Source organism: Triturus cristatus, chromosome 2_2, assembly GCF_964204655.1.
Source record: "Triturus cristatus chromosome 2_2, aTriCri1.1, whole genome shotgun sequence".
Lineage (NCBI taxonomy): Eukaryota > Metazoa > Chordata > Amphibia > Caudata > Salamandridae > Triturus > Triturus cristatus.
Window position 1 is genome coordinate 811108791 of NC_140582.1, and position 19711 is coordinate 811128501.

At 47.2% G+C, this 19711-nt stretch overlaps 1 protein-coding gene across 19 annotated transcripts in view; it reads left to right on the forward strand.

Moving 5' to 3' along the window:
• The window catches only part of FRYL (FRY like transcription coactivator), a 2516714-nt gene that overhangs the window by 1771396 nt on the left and 725607 nt on the right, over positions 1 to 19711 (forward strand). For 16 of the 19 annotated variants that reach the window (XM_085642132.1, XM_085642134.1, XM_085642126.1 and 13 more), the window contains one exon: positions 17952 to 18156. In XM_085642132.1, coding sequence (XP_085498258.1) covers positions 17952 to 18156 — 205 coding nt within the window. The remainder of the gene's footprint in view (positions 1 to 17951; positions 18157 to 19711) is intronic. The other 3 variants (XM_085642117.1, XM_085642120.1, XM_085642135.1) reach the window with 1 other exon arrangement.

Consider the following 19711-nt stretch of genomic DNA (forward strand, 5'->3'; position numbering starts at 1 on the left):
CAAATGGTATAACAGCTGGCTTCACATGCCATACAGAGTTTAGCCTAAGACTGCTCTTGTCCATGCTACCACTAGGATAGCTGGTCTATAAGGTTGACTTTACAACCAATCACCATAAGGGTTATTTGGACTGATACAGGGTGTACACTAGAACTAGTGACATCATATATCAGGCCAACTTCTCACACTGTGCATAAAGGCTTGTTATTCTTTGGCTAAAAAGGAGCCTCCGGTGGGGCTGTGCGCCCATTCTACCAGGGCGACGGCAGCCGCTACTGCTTTGGGACGTGGAGTTCCCTTGCATGACATCTGTCAGGCAGGTACGTGGGCCTCGCTGCACACGTTTACCAAGCATTACTGCCTGGACAGCCAAGTCCGGAGAGATGGCTTCTTTGGCCGTTCTGTTCTCCAGGACTTTCTGGTGTGATCTTGGTTTTCAGACCCACCAACGGGGTTGGTATTGCTGGGGTATCTATTCTAAAGTAAGGAGTCTATCACTACGTGTTTCTTTTATCTGCACAAGTTACTTACCTTCGGTAACAATATATCTGTAAGAAACATTAGCAGTAATAGATTCCTTACCGGCCCCACCCATCCTCCCCGTTCTGCGAACTGATTTCAAGGGTTAAGGTCATCCCTTTCAAGGCCCTATTTTCATGGCACCAGTGGTCAGTTTCTTGTATGACTGCGCTCCAGGCGTGGAAAGTCATGTACAGAACTAACATCCACGTGCAAGCGCGGCGTCTAAGTAACTGCCGCAACGTCATCTCGGTGACCACTGCGCCAACGACGGATGCAGAGCCGCATGACGCCACCTTCCGACGTGCTGATGAAAATCTTTCCGGATGCATCTGACGCTTGGGGGTAATTCTTAGGTAAGGAATCTATCACTACTAATGTTTCTTACAGATATATCATTACCAAAGGTAAGTAACTTGTACAACTGTGAGCTTCTTCCTGTAAGATTCCAACATTTTGATGACCTGCAATATAAAGCTAAGTGTATCTGATAGAGACATCTAGCCGCATATTCCTTATCTTAGAATACCCCCAGGCGTCAGACTGGATCCGAAAAAGTTTTTGCAGCAGCACCTCTGCGCGCCGGGGGACGACCCCGCCCTAACGTCGTCCACGTATGCGACATCAACGAGGTCATATAAGTCCCTCCCGGCGCGCTGACGTCCGTTTCCTTCTTTTCTGCATGCAACGCGGATCTGAAGTAAGCAGTTCCTCTGGCCTGTTTTCAGGCCTTTTTTTGACACTTCGCGTCTGGAAGTGTGCGATGCCTTCGGGCTTTAAATCTTGTACTTCCTGTTCGCGGCAAATGTCTGCGACGGACCCACATCTTATCTGTACTCTACGGACTGCGACGCCTGCCAACACCTCAAACCGAAGTTCCGGCGGGAGCGCCGGATGAAGCTTCTTTCGGCACAGCTGTCCCGGTCGGAGTCGTATCGTCCCCCGGCCTCTTCAACGCAGTTACGCCGTCGATCGCCTTCTGGGGCCCGAGGCCGTCGTTCGCCACTTCTTGGTAAGTCGCGGCGCATGTCGCCGAGGTCCTCGCCCTCACTTTCATCTGTTGTCAGGTGTACTGGTTCCCGGAACATTCCAGCCTACGCCCCCGACAGGCAACCCCCCAATATCCGCCCTATCCAGGTGCGGTGGCAACTCGGGCCCAGATGGAGGCCTATGCCGCGGCTCTGCAGACCTCCCTGGGGTCCTCTCTCATCCCTGGGGCATCCTTGGCGCCTCCGCTACCTGTGGGGTCCCCGATGGACTCGCCGGTGGGTTCACCCCCGGCGTCAAATGAGCCCTTGCCCTCCAGGGTTTTGTCGGTGATGTGGTATCGTCAGTGCACGACCCGGCTGGGTCTCCCTTTAAGATCCATATGGCGTCGTCGGGGTGCGGACTGGCTGGGTCCCCCTCTACCACACATTGCAGCCCTGCCGTGCCGCATAACCCCGTGGGGCTCCCTGTGGCGTCACAGGTGGGTTCTGGTGTTCAAAGCCTCGCTTTGTGCACGCCTCGGCCTTCTGGGCAGGCGGCTGCCTGTCCGGAGCCGGGGTCTGAGCCGTTCTGGCGCCGTAGACCCGCCTCCCCGGCTCTGCCTCCGCTTCTTTCTTTGGAGTCGGAGCCTGTTGTGGTTGAGGCGGAGTCAGCACTGGTTCGGCGCCGGAAGCTTGCCTCCCCGGCTCCGGCTCCGGCGCCTTCTCCTTCTTCGGAAGGGGAGCTTGTTGCCTCCCTGGCTCTGCCTCCGCTTCTTCCTTCTGAGTCGGAGCCTGTTGTGGTTGAGGCTGAGTCGGCGCCGCAGGCTTGCCTCCCCGTCTCCTGTGCCTTCTCCTTCAGAAGGGGAGCTTGTTATGGATTTGGCGCCGGACAAGGCTCGATCGGCACCGACTAAAGTCGTTTTGGCACCGCATCAAGGCCGGGTTGTTGACTCTTTGCATGTGGAGAGAGTTTGGCGTCTGCCTCACGCCCGGTGACGCTGGATGTATTCTTGCCTGTGCCTCACTTAGAATATGTGGATCCGGCAGGATCCCCACCTCCTCAGGAGCACCTGCACCCAGCAGGCTCCTCGCCTCCTCAAGAGCCTCATCGGGACCCCCATTCGTCAATGGGGCTCCCCTCAGTTGGGCATTAGTCGCACCCTCACTGTCTTGGGAGGGTTAGCTTACAGCCCTCACCTACGGATGAGCTACTATCCCCTCCTCGGAGGGCTACCGAGGCTGGTGCTGCTTTTCTGAGAGTGGTCTCCTTGGCCACTTGGATTTTGGGACATGCAACCCCCTTCGGCGCCCTTGTCTGTGGACCCTTTACTTGATTTCCTTCACTGTAGGTCAGGGAATGTGGAGCCGCCTCTGCCCTTTGAAGCTTCTCTTTATGATGCCCTTTTGGGTACCTGGGTTCGGCCAGTTTCCGGTGATCCAGTGGCTTGTTCTGTCTTGCACCACCACCGTCCTGCTCCACATGATCTGGTCTGCTTATTTGTGCATCCAGATGTGCAAGGGTTTGTTGTGCAAACTGCCTTCCCTTCCTTGCCCCTGCTAATACTTCCTCCCTCATGGGAGTCCATATGGCTTGAGTCATGGGGTCGGAACATCTTTTTCTCCACTAGTGCTGCACTACGGTCACTAAATATAGTGTGTGTCCTGGTTCGGGCTCCCTCTGCCCTGTGGGACTCTGCAGAGTCTTTGCTCTCCACCAGCACTAAAGGCGCTTGTGTTGACCTCCTTTATCTTCTCTGGGATGGTCGTGACCTTGCTGAGTTTACGATCCACTCCGCCTTGGATACTGTTGATTCCTTAGGCCGGGCTATGGCTGGTTCAGTTGCCTTGCGGCGCCATGCTTGGTTACGGGGTAGCGTCTTCCCGGAGAATATCCGGGAGAGACTTGTTGATTTACCCTTTGATGGGGTTTTATTGTTTGATGCTCACGCCGACTCGCCTGTTAAGCGCCTCGTTGCGGGTTTCCCTCCTCCCCCCATCCCCCTCCCCCCCTCTTCTTTAGGCCTGTGTTCCTCAGGCGTTTGTTCTGGGGTGGTACCTTTTCATTTAGCATCCTTTTGATGCGTTATGTGTTTTAGGCCGATAGTAAGCCTTAGGTCTTCCTTTCGCATGGTCGTGGGTGATTACCCATTCATTTAGCATCCTTTGGGTGCATTATGCGTTTTAAACTGGCAGTTAACCTACTGTAGTATCACACGAAGGAAGAGACAAGGGATTGAGTCTTCTCTGACTCCCTTAAGAGTATATAAATCTCACACAACAGAGAAAAACTTCATGGCAAAAATAGATATACTATACATTAGAAACGGGAAAATCAAAAGAATTCTTAGTACTGCCCTCAGACACTTGATAGTGTCATGCTTCATCATTGGGCCGCATCATACAACCAGGTGCAGACCAACACACAGGATGGAGCGCAACTTTTTTAGAGAGAAGATGAAGGATAGTGGTGAGGGTAGAGTGTAATAAAGAAAGGCAAAAACACAAAAGTGTCACTCAAATCATAAAGGAAAACAAATATTTCTCCTGGAAAAAGGGACCAAGAGAAGTGCAGATATATTTCTAAAACTACCTATGGGTTAACCCGTAACTATTTATTTTGTGTCAACCTCCGGCAGGATTAAAATTGTCAATATGGGGTATTCAGGGAAGGTAACGACCCTTCTATCCCCACTGCAGTTACCAACATGTTTCTGCCAGCTTTTTATGCGCCAAACCAGGTCGCTCTGGCATTCGTCAGGGTGTTGGTCCCTATTTATTGGTCTGTACCCCTATTAGGGTATTTTTTACCTTATTACTCTGTAAATATGGGCTTTGCCACAACGTCTCTCTTTACTGGATATTTCCAGGAGGATTTCACAATTCTACGAGAGAAAAACATAAGAGGAAAAACCAACCTTGATTTTCATACTCCTCGTTGTTATCATTAGCCTTTACTTATTTCGAGTTTCCCACGCATTATTTAAAAGTTTCATAACAGCTTATTCATTCAACATACACCTTGACCCCTCACCGTGGGCACACCATACTCCTTGTGAACATAATAACTCAACACAGGACGTGGAAGTAGTGGTTGGATTTAAAAACTATGCATTGATTCACTGCATAGATACTTCAAAGCTAAGAGAAACCAAAACTTAACCCTACCACAAATCCCAGTGAATTATATTAGTAAACAATGCATTCATAAAGATCCATGTCTACTTACAAGAGTTTAAGGATTTTTATTCTAAACCCGGGACTGTGGGGGGGGTGCTCTTATCGTCACACTCTGGATGCGTGTGATACATCAGGTGTACCAAGGAATAAAGTAGAGAGAACAGGACGGCAAGGTTACTAAAATACTTCGCACAAACAAATATTTATATGCCCCCGCCTCTTCTTCGTCTAAACTCTACTTTATATAGAGCGGCATTCCTCGTTAATCTCAAGCACATTCCGCCTACATTTGAATTCACCAATAAATTAGAGTCCCACCGATGTTAACCTACTGTGGCAGTGTTGCACAGATTGTTCCTCTGACTGTGGCTTGTCCTGATAGGTGTTCCCCGTTGTTGGGGTGTGCATACTCCGTGTTGGGTACTTGTTTGCTATTATATAGCTCTATTTATGTCAACTGGGCCTAAGAGATCCCTTGGCCTCTGTGCGTCCTCTGCCGCTGTATGGTGCTCAATGTTGTTCCTTGGCGTCATCTTGTATACGTCATGGGTCATCTTGCTTATTTGCTTCATTCTCCTCCTTGGGCAGCTTCCGTCTGCCATTACTGCACCAGGTGTGTTCTTCTACAACCATGTTGCATAGTCATGGCTAGTTTACCCGTTTTTGCTATATTTATGTATATATACAAGTTCCATGGATACTCTTCTTCCTACGTCTTCACCTCTTTTCGAGGCTGCAAGGTCTGGTCCGAAGTCTCCATGTTTCAGGGAGCTTTTCAGTGATGCATGCGGCCTTGCCAATAAGGCCCTTTTTGCGTTCCACTTACTGGGGTGGTTCCCCGGTTTTACACTGCTCCCTTCTTCGTGTTCAGATACTGAACGATACTCTCTTCTGGACAAGGGTTACTTTCCTTCCAGTCGGAGGGTGTGGTCTGAAACTCTGAGATTCTTTCTCCATTTCTGCGCCTTAGCACGTTGGTGCCTCTGCTGCACCTTCCTTCGGATGTGCATCCTTCTTTAAGTTCACCCTAAATTAAATCGGCTGGGCATGCGGGACGGGTCTTCTGATGTCAGTTGTCCTAGGTCTACACCCTGCATATCTGTATTTCGTGTGTTGATTATCACCTTAGTCTTCCAGCTGCCTGGTCGAGCAGCCTTATGCTTATTTTAGCTACGCCACCTTATGGTCTCTGTGGCTGTTTGCTCTGTGCATGTTTCTGTGGTGGCGTGCATCAGGATGCTTAAGATTGTTACTGTTCGCCCCTGTTTGGGACTGGGTGTGCACTTGGCGTATTCTTGTCTCCGCCTGCAATTCTAAAAACATTGCTGGGTTCTACCTCTTGACCATTGGTCCTTGGCTGTAGCCTCTCCTGCCTTCCTTCCGTGGGATAGCCTAGTAGGCTCTGGTTGCATCTCTTCATGTTTCTTCTCAACCTTTGGTCGTTGTTCATACTGCGTCATTAAGCTGAGAGTGGTCCTTCTTCCTCTCTCTTTCTTCTGTTCTGGTATATGGCTGGTTCCGTTTCTACCTCTCATGCTTATACAGGTATGGTGTAGCGCCATTCTGCCATTTTTGGGATGTCTTGCATCCCGTTATCTTTTGCTCTTCCGAGCTATTTGGGTTGCTGTCTGACTGTTCCGCCACAGCCTTCCCCATTGTCCGTCACTCTGTTGCCGGCTCAAGTGTTTGGCGCTTTCTGTTGTTCTGTCGCAGACCCACCTCCCCTTTGGGGTATGGCTGTGGTATCTATTCTAAGTTAAGGAATCTGCGGCTTGATGTCTCTGTCAGATGTACGAGTTACTTACCTTCGGTAACGATGTATCTTGTAGAGACGTTGTCTAGCCGCACATTCCTTAACGCCCACCCAGCCTCCCTGTTTTGCGAGGACCTTGCCAAGTGGGGTTCTCCACTGGCCTCTTTCAGTTGCCATTGAATTTTCTGTCACGGGTGCTCACATTGTTGCGTCCCTTTGAGAATTGCCATAATACAGCTGACTCCCTCTCAGGGGTTTCTTTCCTGTAAAATGATGCCTCTTGATTAACCTTCACTAGGAGATTCACCTCCTTTTTCTTTTCTTCTCCTGCTGCCTTCCCTCCCTCCCGCCTTCTCTATTGGCTCAGGGTTCTAGTCTCCTCTACAGTCTTCTTCTTTGGGGATCTGTTGACCTCTGTTTCAGACCTCCATTACTATAGGGGCAGTGCCAGTCTTTTCATACCTTCCTGCGGTGGACTGTTGTTCTCTCTGTGCTCCGTTCTTGCTAGCCGACACAGTTCTACATGGTAATGACAGTCTATTTCTGTATGTTGTTCTACATGGTAATGACAGTCTACTTCTGTCTGTTACACTTGGGAAGGGTCTTCGCTTAGCTTGCGGGGGTCTTTCTCACAGCTTTTTCACTTGTATGTAGGCAGTGTCTAATTCTGTCTTTTACGATGGTGCCTTGCACTATCCTCCTTCTTTATTCACGGATTTTTGATCCCTCGCACGCTGTTCCCATACTTTCACAGTTTGTTGTTAGTGGCTCCGCGTTGTAACGCGGAAAAGTTTCTCCGAAGAAAACGGAGCTGCTCTTTCAGTGCTGTGTGCAGCTGTGAGGATCAAGAGGTTTTTGCCCTCCACAGTACTACTAGTGAGTAGCAAAATCATGGAGGCTTAGTCAACACTTGTCAATGTATTCCAAAATCTTTATTTTCTACAGCGATATTTCCCCTTTTTCTCATATAGGTATCCCAGGTCAACTTGAGGCTGATTAAAAGTACAAACGTAGAACTCTTTTAAATACTCTTACATGCATTCGTGAATTGGCTGCAAACCATCTATTATGGAAATAAAATGCTAATATTTGGGTCATATTCACATGCAATTAGTTCAAACAGAAAACACTGTCCTCTTTACACTTTAAGTAATAGGGAGTTGGACGTTTCATTGAAATAAACAGTACATTTTGCGATTTCAAGTTTTTTTTCAGGTGCAGGGGGTTGAGTAGATCAATAGAAAGTGGAGGGGGTTTGTTTTAAAAGCAAAGGGAGAAACAATGGGGGTGTGGTGATATGGGTTAACACAACTAATGCATGATAAAGGCAGAACTGCTGACCTTGGAACTGGGGAACCAGGTTAGTCTCTGCATCTGTTCAACATCCTGTGAAGATCACTAAACATGTGTAATAGCAAGATTTATTTTTGTTAATTTGAAGTGTCTGTGTAGGAAGGTGGATATCTGACTATGGTTACCCCCAACTTTTTGCCTAGTGTCTAGCTGGTTTTTCGACTTAGTTGGCCTGAGATCCTGCCATTCAGGGCCTCAGGCTGTCTGCTCTCTCTGTAAAATGGACTCCATGTACCCTAGGTACATACACCATTGGTAAGGATCACCTTATTGGACCCTGTACAGTGTACCCTAGGTACCCAGGGCATAGGTGTACCCTAGGCCTCCCAGGGGCTGCATCATGTATTATGCCACCCCTGGTCTGGCCTTCCAATCAGACACAACTGGCTGATCACTCAGCTGGGGCAAGGTCGTGTAATCACCCCTTGCTTAGATATAGTATGCCTATATCTACCCTTTTATATAGACACATGTGTACCTATCAGTCACTCCTATGGCAGGCCTTAACAATCCTGGAGGCAGAGTGCTTGGTAACATGTGAGATGGTGCTCTAGCATGAGCTGAGCCTGTCTGCAGCTTTCGGAACCAAGTCCTTATAGCTGTTCTATGATATAGCCTACCATATACTCTTAAAGTGCCTTATAATCTTAAACGGTTATGGTAACTATAGTTTGGCTTTATCAAAACATGTCGTGTAAGGTGTCTAACACTTTGGAATAATACCCCCATACCATTTTTGGTGATGAGGATATTATTCCTCCCTTCTAGAGGGAAAGACATGTTAAAATCATACTTCAACTGTTAGCCTCTGACCAAAGCCTCAGCATCACAAAATGGATGCTGCTGCCACGACACAAGTCTGACCTCCTGCAGCTGGGAGTGATCCCAGCCAGGGAGGCCTGGACAATAGGTTTCCTGCTTGGGGAGGTGCTAGCACCTCCCCAGACAGCCTTTAGTGTATTGGGGCAGGGTGGGCTGAAAGGAATGAGACATGCCTGGGGCACACAAGGTGTTCCTTGCATAATCCAGTTCAAACCGGCGCTGGGGCACTCCAGCCCCAGCTCTGGCGCGAAACTGGACAAAGGGAAGTGGGTGTAACCACCCCCTCCCAGGTCCCACCCATAAGGCGTGACCTAGCAGGTATCCCAGCCCCCCAGATTAGTATAAGAGTGGGAGTTGGGCCTCAAGACTTTAGATTATCCTGAACCTGCAAAACTGAACAGAAACTCTGGACCTTCGACATTCGACGAAAGAAGAAGACTGAAGAATCTCCCTTGTAGCCAAGGAGTGGCTACCCTGTGCAAACAGGCACCATCAAGAGACTACCCTTTGCTTTGCGACCGTTCTACGAGGAACCGACTGCAGAGCCCGACCAGAGCCTTGACTTCCAGACTTCTCCGACCCTCATCCACATCTGCAGCAGAGCTGAGATCCGTGGAGGCGACGAGCGACGTGGGACCGGCTACCTGGAAAAAGTGGCTAGTAACTTACAGCGCAGCTTCTGAGGTACCCTCGAAGTTGTGCACCGGGGATTGAGAAGCCCCAACCACCATCTGCACCGAAGATCAGCCCCCCACACTCCACGAGTCCTGCATGGGGCCCTTCAGCATTTTCCTGCTTGCCGCGTCTGTCCGGTTGCTTGCCCGCTGGCTAGTGGCCTCTGTGACGACGCACCCTGAAATCTTCTGCGCTGGTTTGGCTCCTCCAGACTGGCTCCCGCTTCTCTGCAAAGAAGAAGCACCCCAGACCTTCCTGGTCTGCACCAGAAGCAAGTCCTTCGTTCTTCGTGGGTTCCGCTTGCCAAGGCTTGGTGAGTCCTAGTCCAACTTCGACGCCGCCGACAGCAAGAGCCTTCGTGGGACAGCTCGCCTCCTGGTCCTGGTCGTCCTCGACGCTTCCTGGTCCTCCTGGCTGCAGCGACAAGCTTCACCTTCACCTGCAATCTTCACGACATCGCCTGGTTCCTTCCTGGTTCCACGTGGTCACTGGCTAGTGACCTTGACTCTGTCCCTTCTGCTTGCAGGTTTCCTCTCTTCTTGATCCCAGCCTTGGGATCCACCGGACACTCTTCACTGACTGCCTGTCAGCATCTTTCTTCAGGCATCCATAGGAGTCGACGACGAAACCGACGCATCTTCACCCCTATGCACCCGCAGCCTGTGGGCTAGGTAACTTGGGTACTCCGGTGCTCATCAGGATAGTGACTATCCTAGTGTCTAGTTTTCAAGTCTCAACTTCCTAGCTACTCCGGAAGTGTCCTAAATCTACCGTTTTCTAAACTGTACTATTGCTATTGACTTTTACGCATTACGCGTGAGTGTTTCCACTCTGCACACGAATCCCGTGGGCCTCCCACTTCCTAACTAACGCTAGTATAGTGTAGCCCCAGCGATTCCCTAGGCCTAGGCCTACTCTATTTCCGTGACAGTGGTTCTTATACCACTTACTTAGTATATGGTTTGCGTGGCCCCTAGGGCCTAACTGTATTACTTACCTGTGTGACTTAATGTATGCATAAATAAGACTGTATTGTACTTACCTCTAATCTCATAAAGAGTGCTGAGGGTTTGCTTAGAATAAATACACTTTATTTTATATATATATCTGTTGTGGTGTCCTTTCGTTTGGTATTCAAGGGATTATATATGGTATCACAGCTGGCTTCACATGCCATTCAGAGTTTAGCCTAAGACTGCTCTTGTCCATGCTACCACTAGGATAGCTGGTCTATAAGTTTGACTTTACAACCAATCACCATAAGGGTATTTGGACTGATATAAGGTGTACACTAGAACTAGTGACATCATACATCAGGCCAACTTCTCACAGTCTGTAATTTAAATGGTACTCATGTAAAGCACTCCAATCCTTTTAGGACATGAGTGAGGGCACAGGAGGTGGCTGATGGTTTTCTTTGATCTGTAAGTAACACACACCACTGTTACTCAACCAATCTACTCAGTCTACCGATCTCTACAGCCTGGAAGGCTAAGCATGCCCTGCTGGGATTGGGATTTGTGATCTTAACTTAACCCGCTAATTAGCAGCAAAATTCAGCTCACTGAGTCACCCAACAAGCTTTAAAAGGGGACTGCACTAGTAACCCACAGATAGCACTAGGCTAACCGGTCTCTAACTCACTGCAAAGGCGATCTCTGTGCAGAAAGACTGTGCACAAAAGTGGTTCCAGGCCCTAACAATGACGGTAGCAGCAGAGTCGCTTCCACAGGTCACATAATTTTTACAAACTTTCACACGTATTGATCAGACCGAACCAGAGTTGACAGCACTCATCCCAGGAAATTCATTTACAAGAGACATCTTCCCCCTTCACTGAAGCATTGACAATAAACATTTAATGGAGTCAGCTCCTCGGGCTTCTCCAGACAGAGCAGGGAAGCTTGAAGCAGACACTCAGGACAAGCTCCCCTTCAAAGACCTCTGCCCACGCCGCCACATTACAACAAAACATCAGAAACAAAACAAAAAAACGAACCTTTTTTCTTTAAAACATGTATACGTTCAGCTTAATCACCGGCGCCCAGGTCTCTACTGTCCGCACCGGAAGCCTATCCGTTTGTGATCACTGGTGCTTAAGAAAATGTTAAATACAGTTAATGCAATATTAATCTCCTTTGGTGATACAAAATGCAATATTTGCCGGCAGCTATTGAGCTGTTGTACACAGAGAGCTGGCGCAAACAGCCCCAGCCCGTTAGTGGGGAGGACAAGCCAGGTACTTACAGTTAAGTGCTCTGCAAATGAAAAGGGAAGCTTCCCCAAACACAAGCAGGAAACCAAGAAAAAAAAAAGTCCCCAAAAGAACACAAACATTACAACGCGAATTCATACAATAGTTAGTCCCTGCTGTGTGGGAGGGATGAAAGAGAAAAGGAGGGACAAAGAGGCAGGACTGACCAGTAGCAAGCAAGGATTTTTAAATGACACTAAAACAAACAAATCAAACGCTAAGGGAGGGCTTTAAGCTTACGAGAAGTATACAAAAGTATACAAGAGGTTGTACGCTTACGCTCGACTTAAAAAGTGGAATGCAAACTACGACCGAAGTCGGGACTTGGACCAGGACACTCATAAGAGCTGGGGACACAAGGAACCACCCAATGTAAATTCCCAGGAACCCAACAGAGGTTGTGTGCAGAGTGGAAACACAGCCGCGTACTCAATATAAATCAACAGGAAAGTCGTGGTTGCAGTTTTGAATTAGGAGGACCCTTCCCAGTGGACCCTGAAGAAACCTTGTGGAAGATAGAAGGTTGGAGAGTCACCCCACCCGTGGATACCCATTGATACCTACACGAGGAAGCTGAATGCATAGGTGTAAAGTGACGTAGGAACCCGCCGTAGACCACAATGGAGGACTTCAGAAAAGATGCCGCTGGCGAAGACTATGCAAGAGTCCGGTGGAATCCAAGGGTGGATTCTTAAAGAGAAGAACCTGCAGGCAGAGAGGACATAGTCTGTGCCCCTTGGTGACCAGGAGGCATGGAAATGAAATGACCACCGATGACGGAGGATGCAGGAGTGATGACTGTGACCTTGTTGTAGCAGCTGTGGGGAATGGGTAAGGCTGAAGCAGACCAGGAGCGTTCACAAGCTGTACCACATCGGCAGTTGAGAACTAGGGGGTCGGTGTTTGGCAGGAGCATCATCAAGCCTTGGTAGCAGCAACAGACCTGGAAAACGATGAAGGAGCAACGTTGAGACCAGCAACACCCAAGGGATTAACCAAGTGCAGGCAAGTCAAAGAGGGCCAAGTGCAAGCAAGGGAGCCCACTGAAGCAAGAGAAGACCCTCGAGAGGACCTACAGGCCAAAGGCACAAGAATCGCAAGACCTCGAGCAGCTCACCAAAGATGCCGGCCCTCGGTACAGAAGATGCAGTGAGGACGAATTTCTTGACAGAAAGAGATGCTGGAGCTTCTTGCAGCCCGACGATCTCTGGAGTGCAGGGCCAATAAGCCTTTGCAAGGGCAGTGCACAGGGGTTCAGTCCCAGTGGTTCTGACGAGGGATACTGGCCTCAAAATTGCAGAGTACAAGTCAGGCCTTTGAGGGAGTTGCAGAACCTGTGTTGCTGAGCCTTTCGAAGTCTGTGGGACATCCTGTGCAGCAGACCATTCAGCTTTGTTCTGGTGCCTGCAGATGCAGGGGAGTGACTCCTTCACTCCAAGGGAAGATTACATCGGGTGTCCTTAATGCCCACAGGTCTGATGAAGATCTTGAAGGAAGCACAGATACAGATGACAAAGAAGTCTTGCAGACCAGCAAGACCAGGAGCAGCAGTAGTCTTCTGTAATGCAGTCTCAGTTCCAGGCGCTGTCCAAGTGTCCAGACAAAGTGACGTGGTTTCAGGCTTGTGTCTTGTCCCACGACGAACCTGAGGACCCACCAATAGGTAAGCCATTTTATACCCTAAGAAAGGGGTTAGGACGACTCACTGTTCCCTTCCAGAGGAGGAGGAGGTGGACAGAGGGAAGGATACTCCCAGGTCCTTTGTCCAGTTTCGTGCCAGAGCAGGAGCTGAAGGCTCCCAGAACTGGTTCTAAGTAGTATGCAAGGAGGGCACCAAATGTGCCCTTCAAAGCAGTCTGGTGGCGCTGGCAAGCGCCATACCCCAGCTCAGTACACTGAAGTTTTATCTGGGAGGTGGTCACACCTTCCTTGGGACAGAAACCTATTGTTCTACCTTCCCCTGCTCGACCTCAGCTCAGCAGCAGGAGGGTAGAGTAGTGTCTGTGGTCCGCAGCAGCAGTAGTTTGCGGGCTGACCCTGGAAGGCTGTAATCGGGAGTACTGGTGGCTTCCCGGAGGAGTCCCCACCCCTCCCCCTCCAGGGCATGGAATCATACCTCCAACACCAGGAACTGTGCTGGGTATGATTCCAACATGTTTGTTACCAAACATGCCCCGGTTCAGGACAGCTACTTTATAGTGTAGAAAAATGGAGAGAAAGTGGCGCCTGGGATATGCTCTCATTGATAAAGAGAGATACAGAGAAAATATTAGAGTTTATAAAACAGAAATAATCTCTGCCCAATCTATCTATTACAATGAGAAAATCATGACAGCCAGATCTAAACCTAAAGAAATTTATCAGGTAGTCAAAACTCTTTCCAAAATTCCCTTACCTACAATCACAACTCATGCTTCTACCTCCCGCTGCAATGAATTAGCTGAGTTTTTCTTTCAAAACATAAATACAATATACTCTTCATTCATAACCCTTAGATCAGAAGCTGTTACATCACATCCTACAAACGCCACCGAACATTCTAAGCTAGCCTACCTGAATGAATTTCCATTATTAGATCTGGAATCGCTTACATCTCTCGCTCTTCAGGTAAAATCCGGTTCTCCCCTTGATCCTGCACCCTCTTAAAATGATGAATATGGCCAATCCAATCCAATCATTTTTCCTACCCTCTTGGATTTACTCAACAGCTCCATTTCATCAGGGATGGTACCTCCCGCCTGGAAACACGCAATGGTGAAAGCATTGTTAAAAAAAACAAATCTCAATCCATTAGACCCTAATAATTACCGCCCAATCTCCTTGCTACCGTGGGCAGGTAAAATTTTGGAGAAGTTCATCAACCGCCATGTCACCAACTATCTCGAGGAGAACCTTCTACTGGACGCCACCCAAACTGGGTTTCGCCCTAGACACGGCACAGAAACAGCGCTGTTAGCCGTTACGGAAGAAGCTAGGAGGATCATGGATCGAGGAGGGACAGTGGCAGTGGTCCTCGTCGATCTAAGCGCAGCTTTTGACACAGTTTGTCATAAAACCTTGTTATCCCGACTCTCCGATCTTGGCATTTCAGGAAACGCTCTTGACTGGCTGAGTTCATTTCTCAGCAATAGAACTTTTCAGGTCTTTGATGGCGATTCTTACTCCACAAGCAGACCCCTAAACTGCGGCGTGCCCCAGGGCTCCTCACTGAGTCCCACGCTGTTCAATGTGTACATGAGGCCACTGGCGGGGGTCGTCCAAAAATATGGTATTAAGATCATATCATATGCGGACGACACTCAGCTGGTGGTCTCCCTGACACAGAAAGGCAGCGTGCTTTCTCAATCCAATCTGGCAGCATGTATGGAGGAGGTTAAAAGCAGGATGACAAACTCATCCTTAAAACTCAACGGCGATAAGACCGAGATAATGATTCTCGGCCCCTCTCCTCCTTCTATCCATGACCTGCTATGGCCCGTAAGTCTAGGACCAATGCCAACTCCGAAGGAAGACCTAAAAAGCCTAGGAGTATGGCTAGATAACAAACTTACACTAAATACTCAGGCAACGAAAACAGCTGCAACCTGCTTCGGGATTATTAGAATGCTGAAAAAAATCTTGCCAATATTACCTTTTGAAGCCAAGCAGGTGGTTATCCAGGGCCTTGTACAATCTAGATTGGATTTTAACAATGCTCTATATTTAGGAGCACCAGAGTATGTGCTGGAAAAACTGCAAAGAACACAGAACTGTGCTGCCCGCACCCTTCTTCAGATCCCTCGCAGACAGTCAATCAAGGCAGGGATCAGATCTCTCCACTGGCTCCCAGTCAGAGAGAGAATAAAGTTCAAAGCCCTTTGCATATCGCACCAAGCCTTTTATAGAGCGAGCCCGGAGATCAACCATTCTCTTCTCTCCCCTTACTGTCCCGGTAAAACTCTTCGCTCCACCAATGCATTTCTCGCCGTAGTTCCAAGAATTAAAAAAGCCAGAGCAGGTGGTAGGTCCTTTTCTTTGAACGCTGCCAGACTCTGGAATTCCCTTCCCTTCTCACTCAGATCCAACCTCATCCTTCTTCACTTCCGTAAAGAACTGAAAACATTTTTATTCAGAAACTAATCTCCTCCGATCTCCTGTCTCTAATCCTCCTTGTCCTCTCCTGGTCCCTCCTCAGAGTCTCTTTCCACTACTAGCGCCTGGACGCCCGTGGGCAGCAGATGCGCTCTATAAAAAACCTTTCATTTCATTCATTTCATAGTTAGCCATCGCATAGTGACGGATATACATGAATAGATACCCAATCTATTCTGTATCAAAATGGCTGACTGCACTTACAAAGCCTGGAGAATCGACTCTAAGATTTGTAGGAGGTATCTTGCTATTGCAGGGCACCATCACACTTATAACCTAGCACCCTGCCTTCATGATTGAAAGGCCTGCCTTAGAGGTGCTTTTCAGATTTTAAGTGCAGTGACCTCCGATATAAGGAAACTTATGTCTTTTGTAAGTGGTGCTAAGGCAGGCCTGTAGTCACAGTTTGAGTGGTCTCTCGAGGGCGAAATAATACATGCTAAAGCCCATGGTGTACCTATGCCCATGTACCTAAGTACCATATACTAGGGACTTACATGGGTACACCAGTAGCCAGTTGTGGAGGTTACAAAGTACTTACCATTACAAATTTAGGAAGGAAGCACAGTGGCTTTGTTCCCTATTAGCAGGATCCCAGCCAAACTAGTAAAAAAAGCATACTGACACCATCAGAAAGTGGGGGTAACCATTAAAGCAGATCATATTTTCCTACAATATTGTACAGAAACAAATACTGGTCCTCTTTCTGTTTCCCTCTCTCAAGTTGTACTTTTTATTTTGACCCTTGCCCAGCAGGGCTCTGCTCTGGGCACTCAAGGTGTACCTTTCGGCCCTGTCTGCCTTCTTCTGGCTTCCAGACCAACCTTCTTTATTTAAATCCCCTATTGTAAATAGATAGCTTAAAGAGCCTGTATATATGTTCCAACCTGCCTCTTTCATCATGCCTCAATGGAACCTTAATATGGTTCTCACCTTCCTGATGTGTGCTCCGGTCGAACCTCTGCACACATGCCCCTTCTGGCTGCTTACCATCAAAACAACCTTTTTAGTGTCAGTAACATCTGCCAGGAGTGATTTGCAGGCTTTATCATCTAAGCCTCTTTACCTGACCATCTTCCCTAATGAGTTGGTGCTTCGCACTAGGGCCTTTTTCTTAGCAAAAGTTGTAACACCATTCTACGTGGGGCAGTCTGTCACCCTGCCCACTTTCTACGCTTCTCAGCATCCCTCTAAAGAAGAGGAGCGACTTTACCTTGTGGACCCATGTGGTAATTGTTTCTTGACCGCACAAAAGATTTCGGGGTGGATGACAACCTCTAGTGGGGTACGTGGGAGCAAAGAAAGGTCATGTGGTGCAGAAGGCTATCTGACAATAGTTAGTTTCCTCCTCAAAATGTGCTGCCTCCTTAAGGCTTAAGGGCTCACTGCACCAGAGCCATGGCTGTTATCTCAGTGTTGCAACATGGCATTCTAGTCCTCGACATTTGTAAGGCTGCAACGTGGGCATCCCTGCACACCTTTACCAGCATTACTGCCTGGACAGTCAAGACTGCAGGGATGGCCTTTTTGGCTACTCTGTCCTGCGGGACTTCCTGGTCTTAAGTTGAACGCAGTGCCTCCTCTGGGGATGGTATTCATTGGGTATCTATTCAAAGGTAAGGAATTTGGCTGGATGTCTCTATCAGATGGACTAGTTACTTACCTTACCTTCGAATATGCCTTATCTGGTAGAGATATGATCCAGCCAAAGATTACTTGCTGACCCACCATTCCTCCCTGCACTGCTGACCGGTTTCCAGTGTCAGGGCTGATCACTTTCCGGGCACTAGTTGTTCAGAAACACACCTATGTCAGTGCACTTCATGGCTCTGCACTTCTTGCGTGGAAAGTCATGAAAAGTAAGTGACGTCCGCGTGCTGAGGTGGTGCCTATTTAGGTGACGCAGACAACACAACTGCATGGAAGCAGACGACGTAACACGAAGCCTTTCAACACCACCTACCGGTGTGCAAGGGTATTGCTCGAAGAAAATCTTCCAGGTCAACTCTGAGGCTGGGAATTTAAAGGTAAGGAATCGGCGGCTAGATTGTCTCCCCTGATAGGGCGTTACCGAAGGCAAGTAATTTGTCCATTAGTGGCACAGAGTTAATTATGGGTATATCTGATGCTACATGGTATTTATGAAACCAGATAGCGGAAACACTTCTCAAGTTACCTTTTAGCAACAGTGGGCTTGTTGGAATCTGTAACAATAAAGTGTTTCTTTGTCAATTCAGATGTCATATTTGTGAACTTCTACTTTTCGCTCTTTAATACTTATTTTTTATAATTCTTTCAGCAGGTGTTGTTGATTTTATACCAGAATACCAGCCCTCCCCCATGACCGACTCAGGTCTCAGCTCAAGTTCTACCTCTTCTAGCATAAGTTTAGGAAATACCAGCGCTACCATTCCTCATCTACACACCACCACCCTTGATGATGTTGATCTGTCAGTGGAGAAGGATGAAAAAGTGAAAACCCTAATGGAATTTATTACCTCACGGTAAGGTTTTTATTAAAAATCTTATGTTTATTAACGGTCAGTCCTTCCTTTGCAGATCTCTAAATTCAAAGAATATACTAAACTTTCAAGATGAAGACAACAATATACTAAATTTCTTGTTGGTACAAGGTGGCTACCATTAGTTTAAATTTAACACTCTTATTGGGCTGGGTTAAAATGGTAATAATTGTACAGAATTAAGGCAACCAATCAAAATACAATAATACATTATGATCAATATACTGTCAAAATGAAACAAACAGTAATTATTGCAAAAATACAAAATAAGCTTTTGATTGAAAATGGAAGAATAAAAAAAAATATAGCATACATTCATACAATTGCATGTCCATCCTTCATACTTCCAGACATACTATCAATTATAAAAAGACATTATATTTAACAATTTCCTCATGAATGACAAATTGACCATGTATATAAAAAACAATTTCAGCTAAAAACAGTGTGGCACAAATTTGGTTGACAAGAATGTTCTACACTTGTTTCGGCACACCAGAGTGCCGTCGTCAGGAAAAAATGGCCACGAGAAGAGGAGCAATGTAGAATCTGTGAAGGTAAAAGTTGTCTTGTAAATAAAGAAGGGGTTCATAAATGACAGCAATGATTAATATAGATACAAAATATTGTATGCATTGAACCAGGGATAGGAACCACCAAAGGGGCAATGAAGATACATAAATAATATATGCAAATGAGAAGAAGCGATGGTGACAATACACCTAGTGTAAGATATGAGAAAGTAATGAAGTGAATGAAATAAAGAAAAACACCATAGAGCTTAGGTCTGTGCGTTGGGTTCACCTGTGTTGTAAGTGCTTATTTGTATCCTTCCTACATATATGTGAAGAAATAAAATGAAGAACATACCTATAGGATTTGGGGACCTGAATGGTATGTCAAACGTCAACGATATGTCAGGTCTGAAGACATATCTAAACTGTAAGGAATACACATATTTAGAAAGTACATATGGATTCTTATTTGCTAAGGTGTATCCATAGTAGTAATGATTTTCTGGCTATACCTTAAGTACTGGAGAATCACAGTATACTAATGGTCTCACTAATTCTGGGGTGGAGGGATGCGGATGGAGTCCTCACAAAGAATAAAAATAGTTGAGTACTGGGAAAGAAACAAACAAATCCGGATGTTACCGGGAAGACAAACTAGATGTAAGGACTTGTGCTATATAGATAGATGGAATGTTTTTTGTGATATTGGTACCTGTGTGTCTCGAATGTGGAGACCAATGTTAATGGAACATCAATGTATAAGGTTGCGGGATATCGCAATTCTTGGACGGCGTAGCGCTGTATCGCCAAGCTGTTTTGGGTCAAAATTGATGCATTTGAACCGGCTCTCTGCGATTGTGTGATAATATCTGCAATATAAAAAAAACGTAACTCAAATGAGCCACTAAATCCAAAAATAAAACCAATAAAATGAAAAGAATGGAGGAAGAATAACGGAAAAGATACATGATTGCAATGTTTGAGTGTGTGTTGCTTAACTGAATCGGAAACTTGAGTAAAAC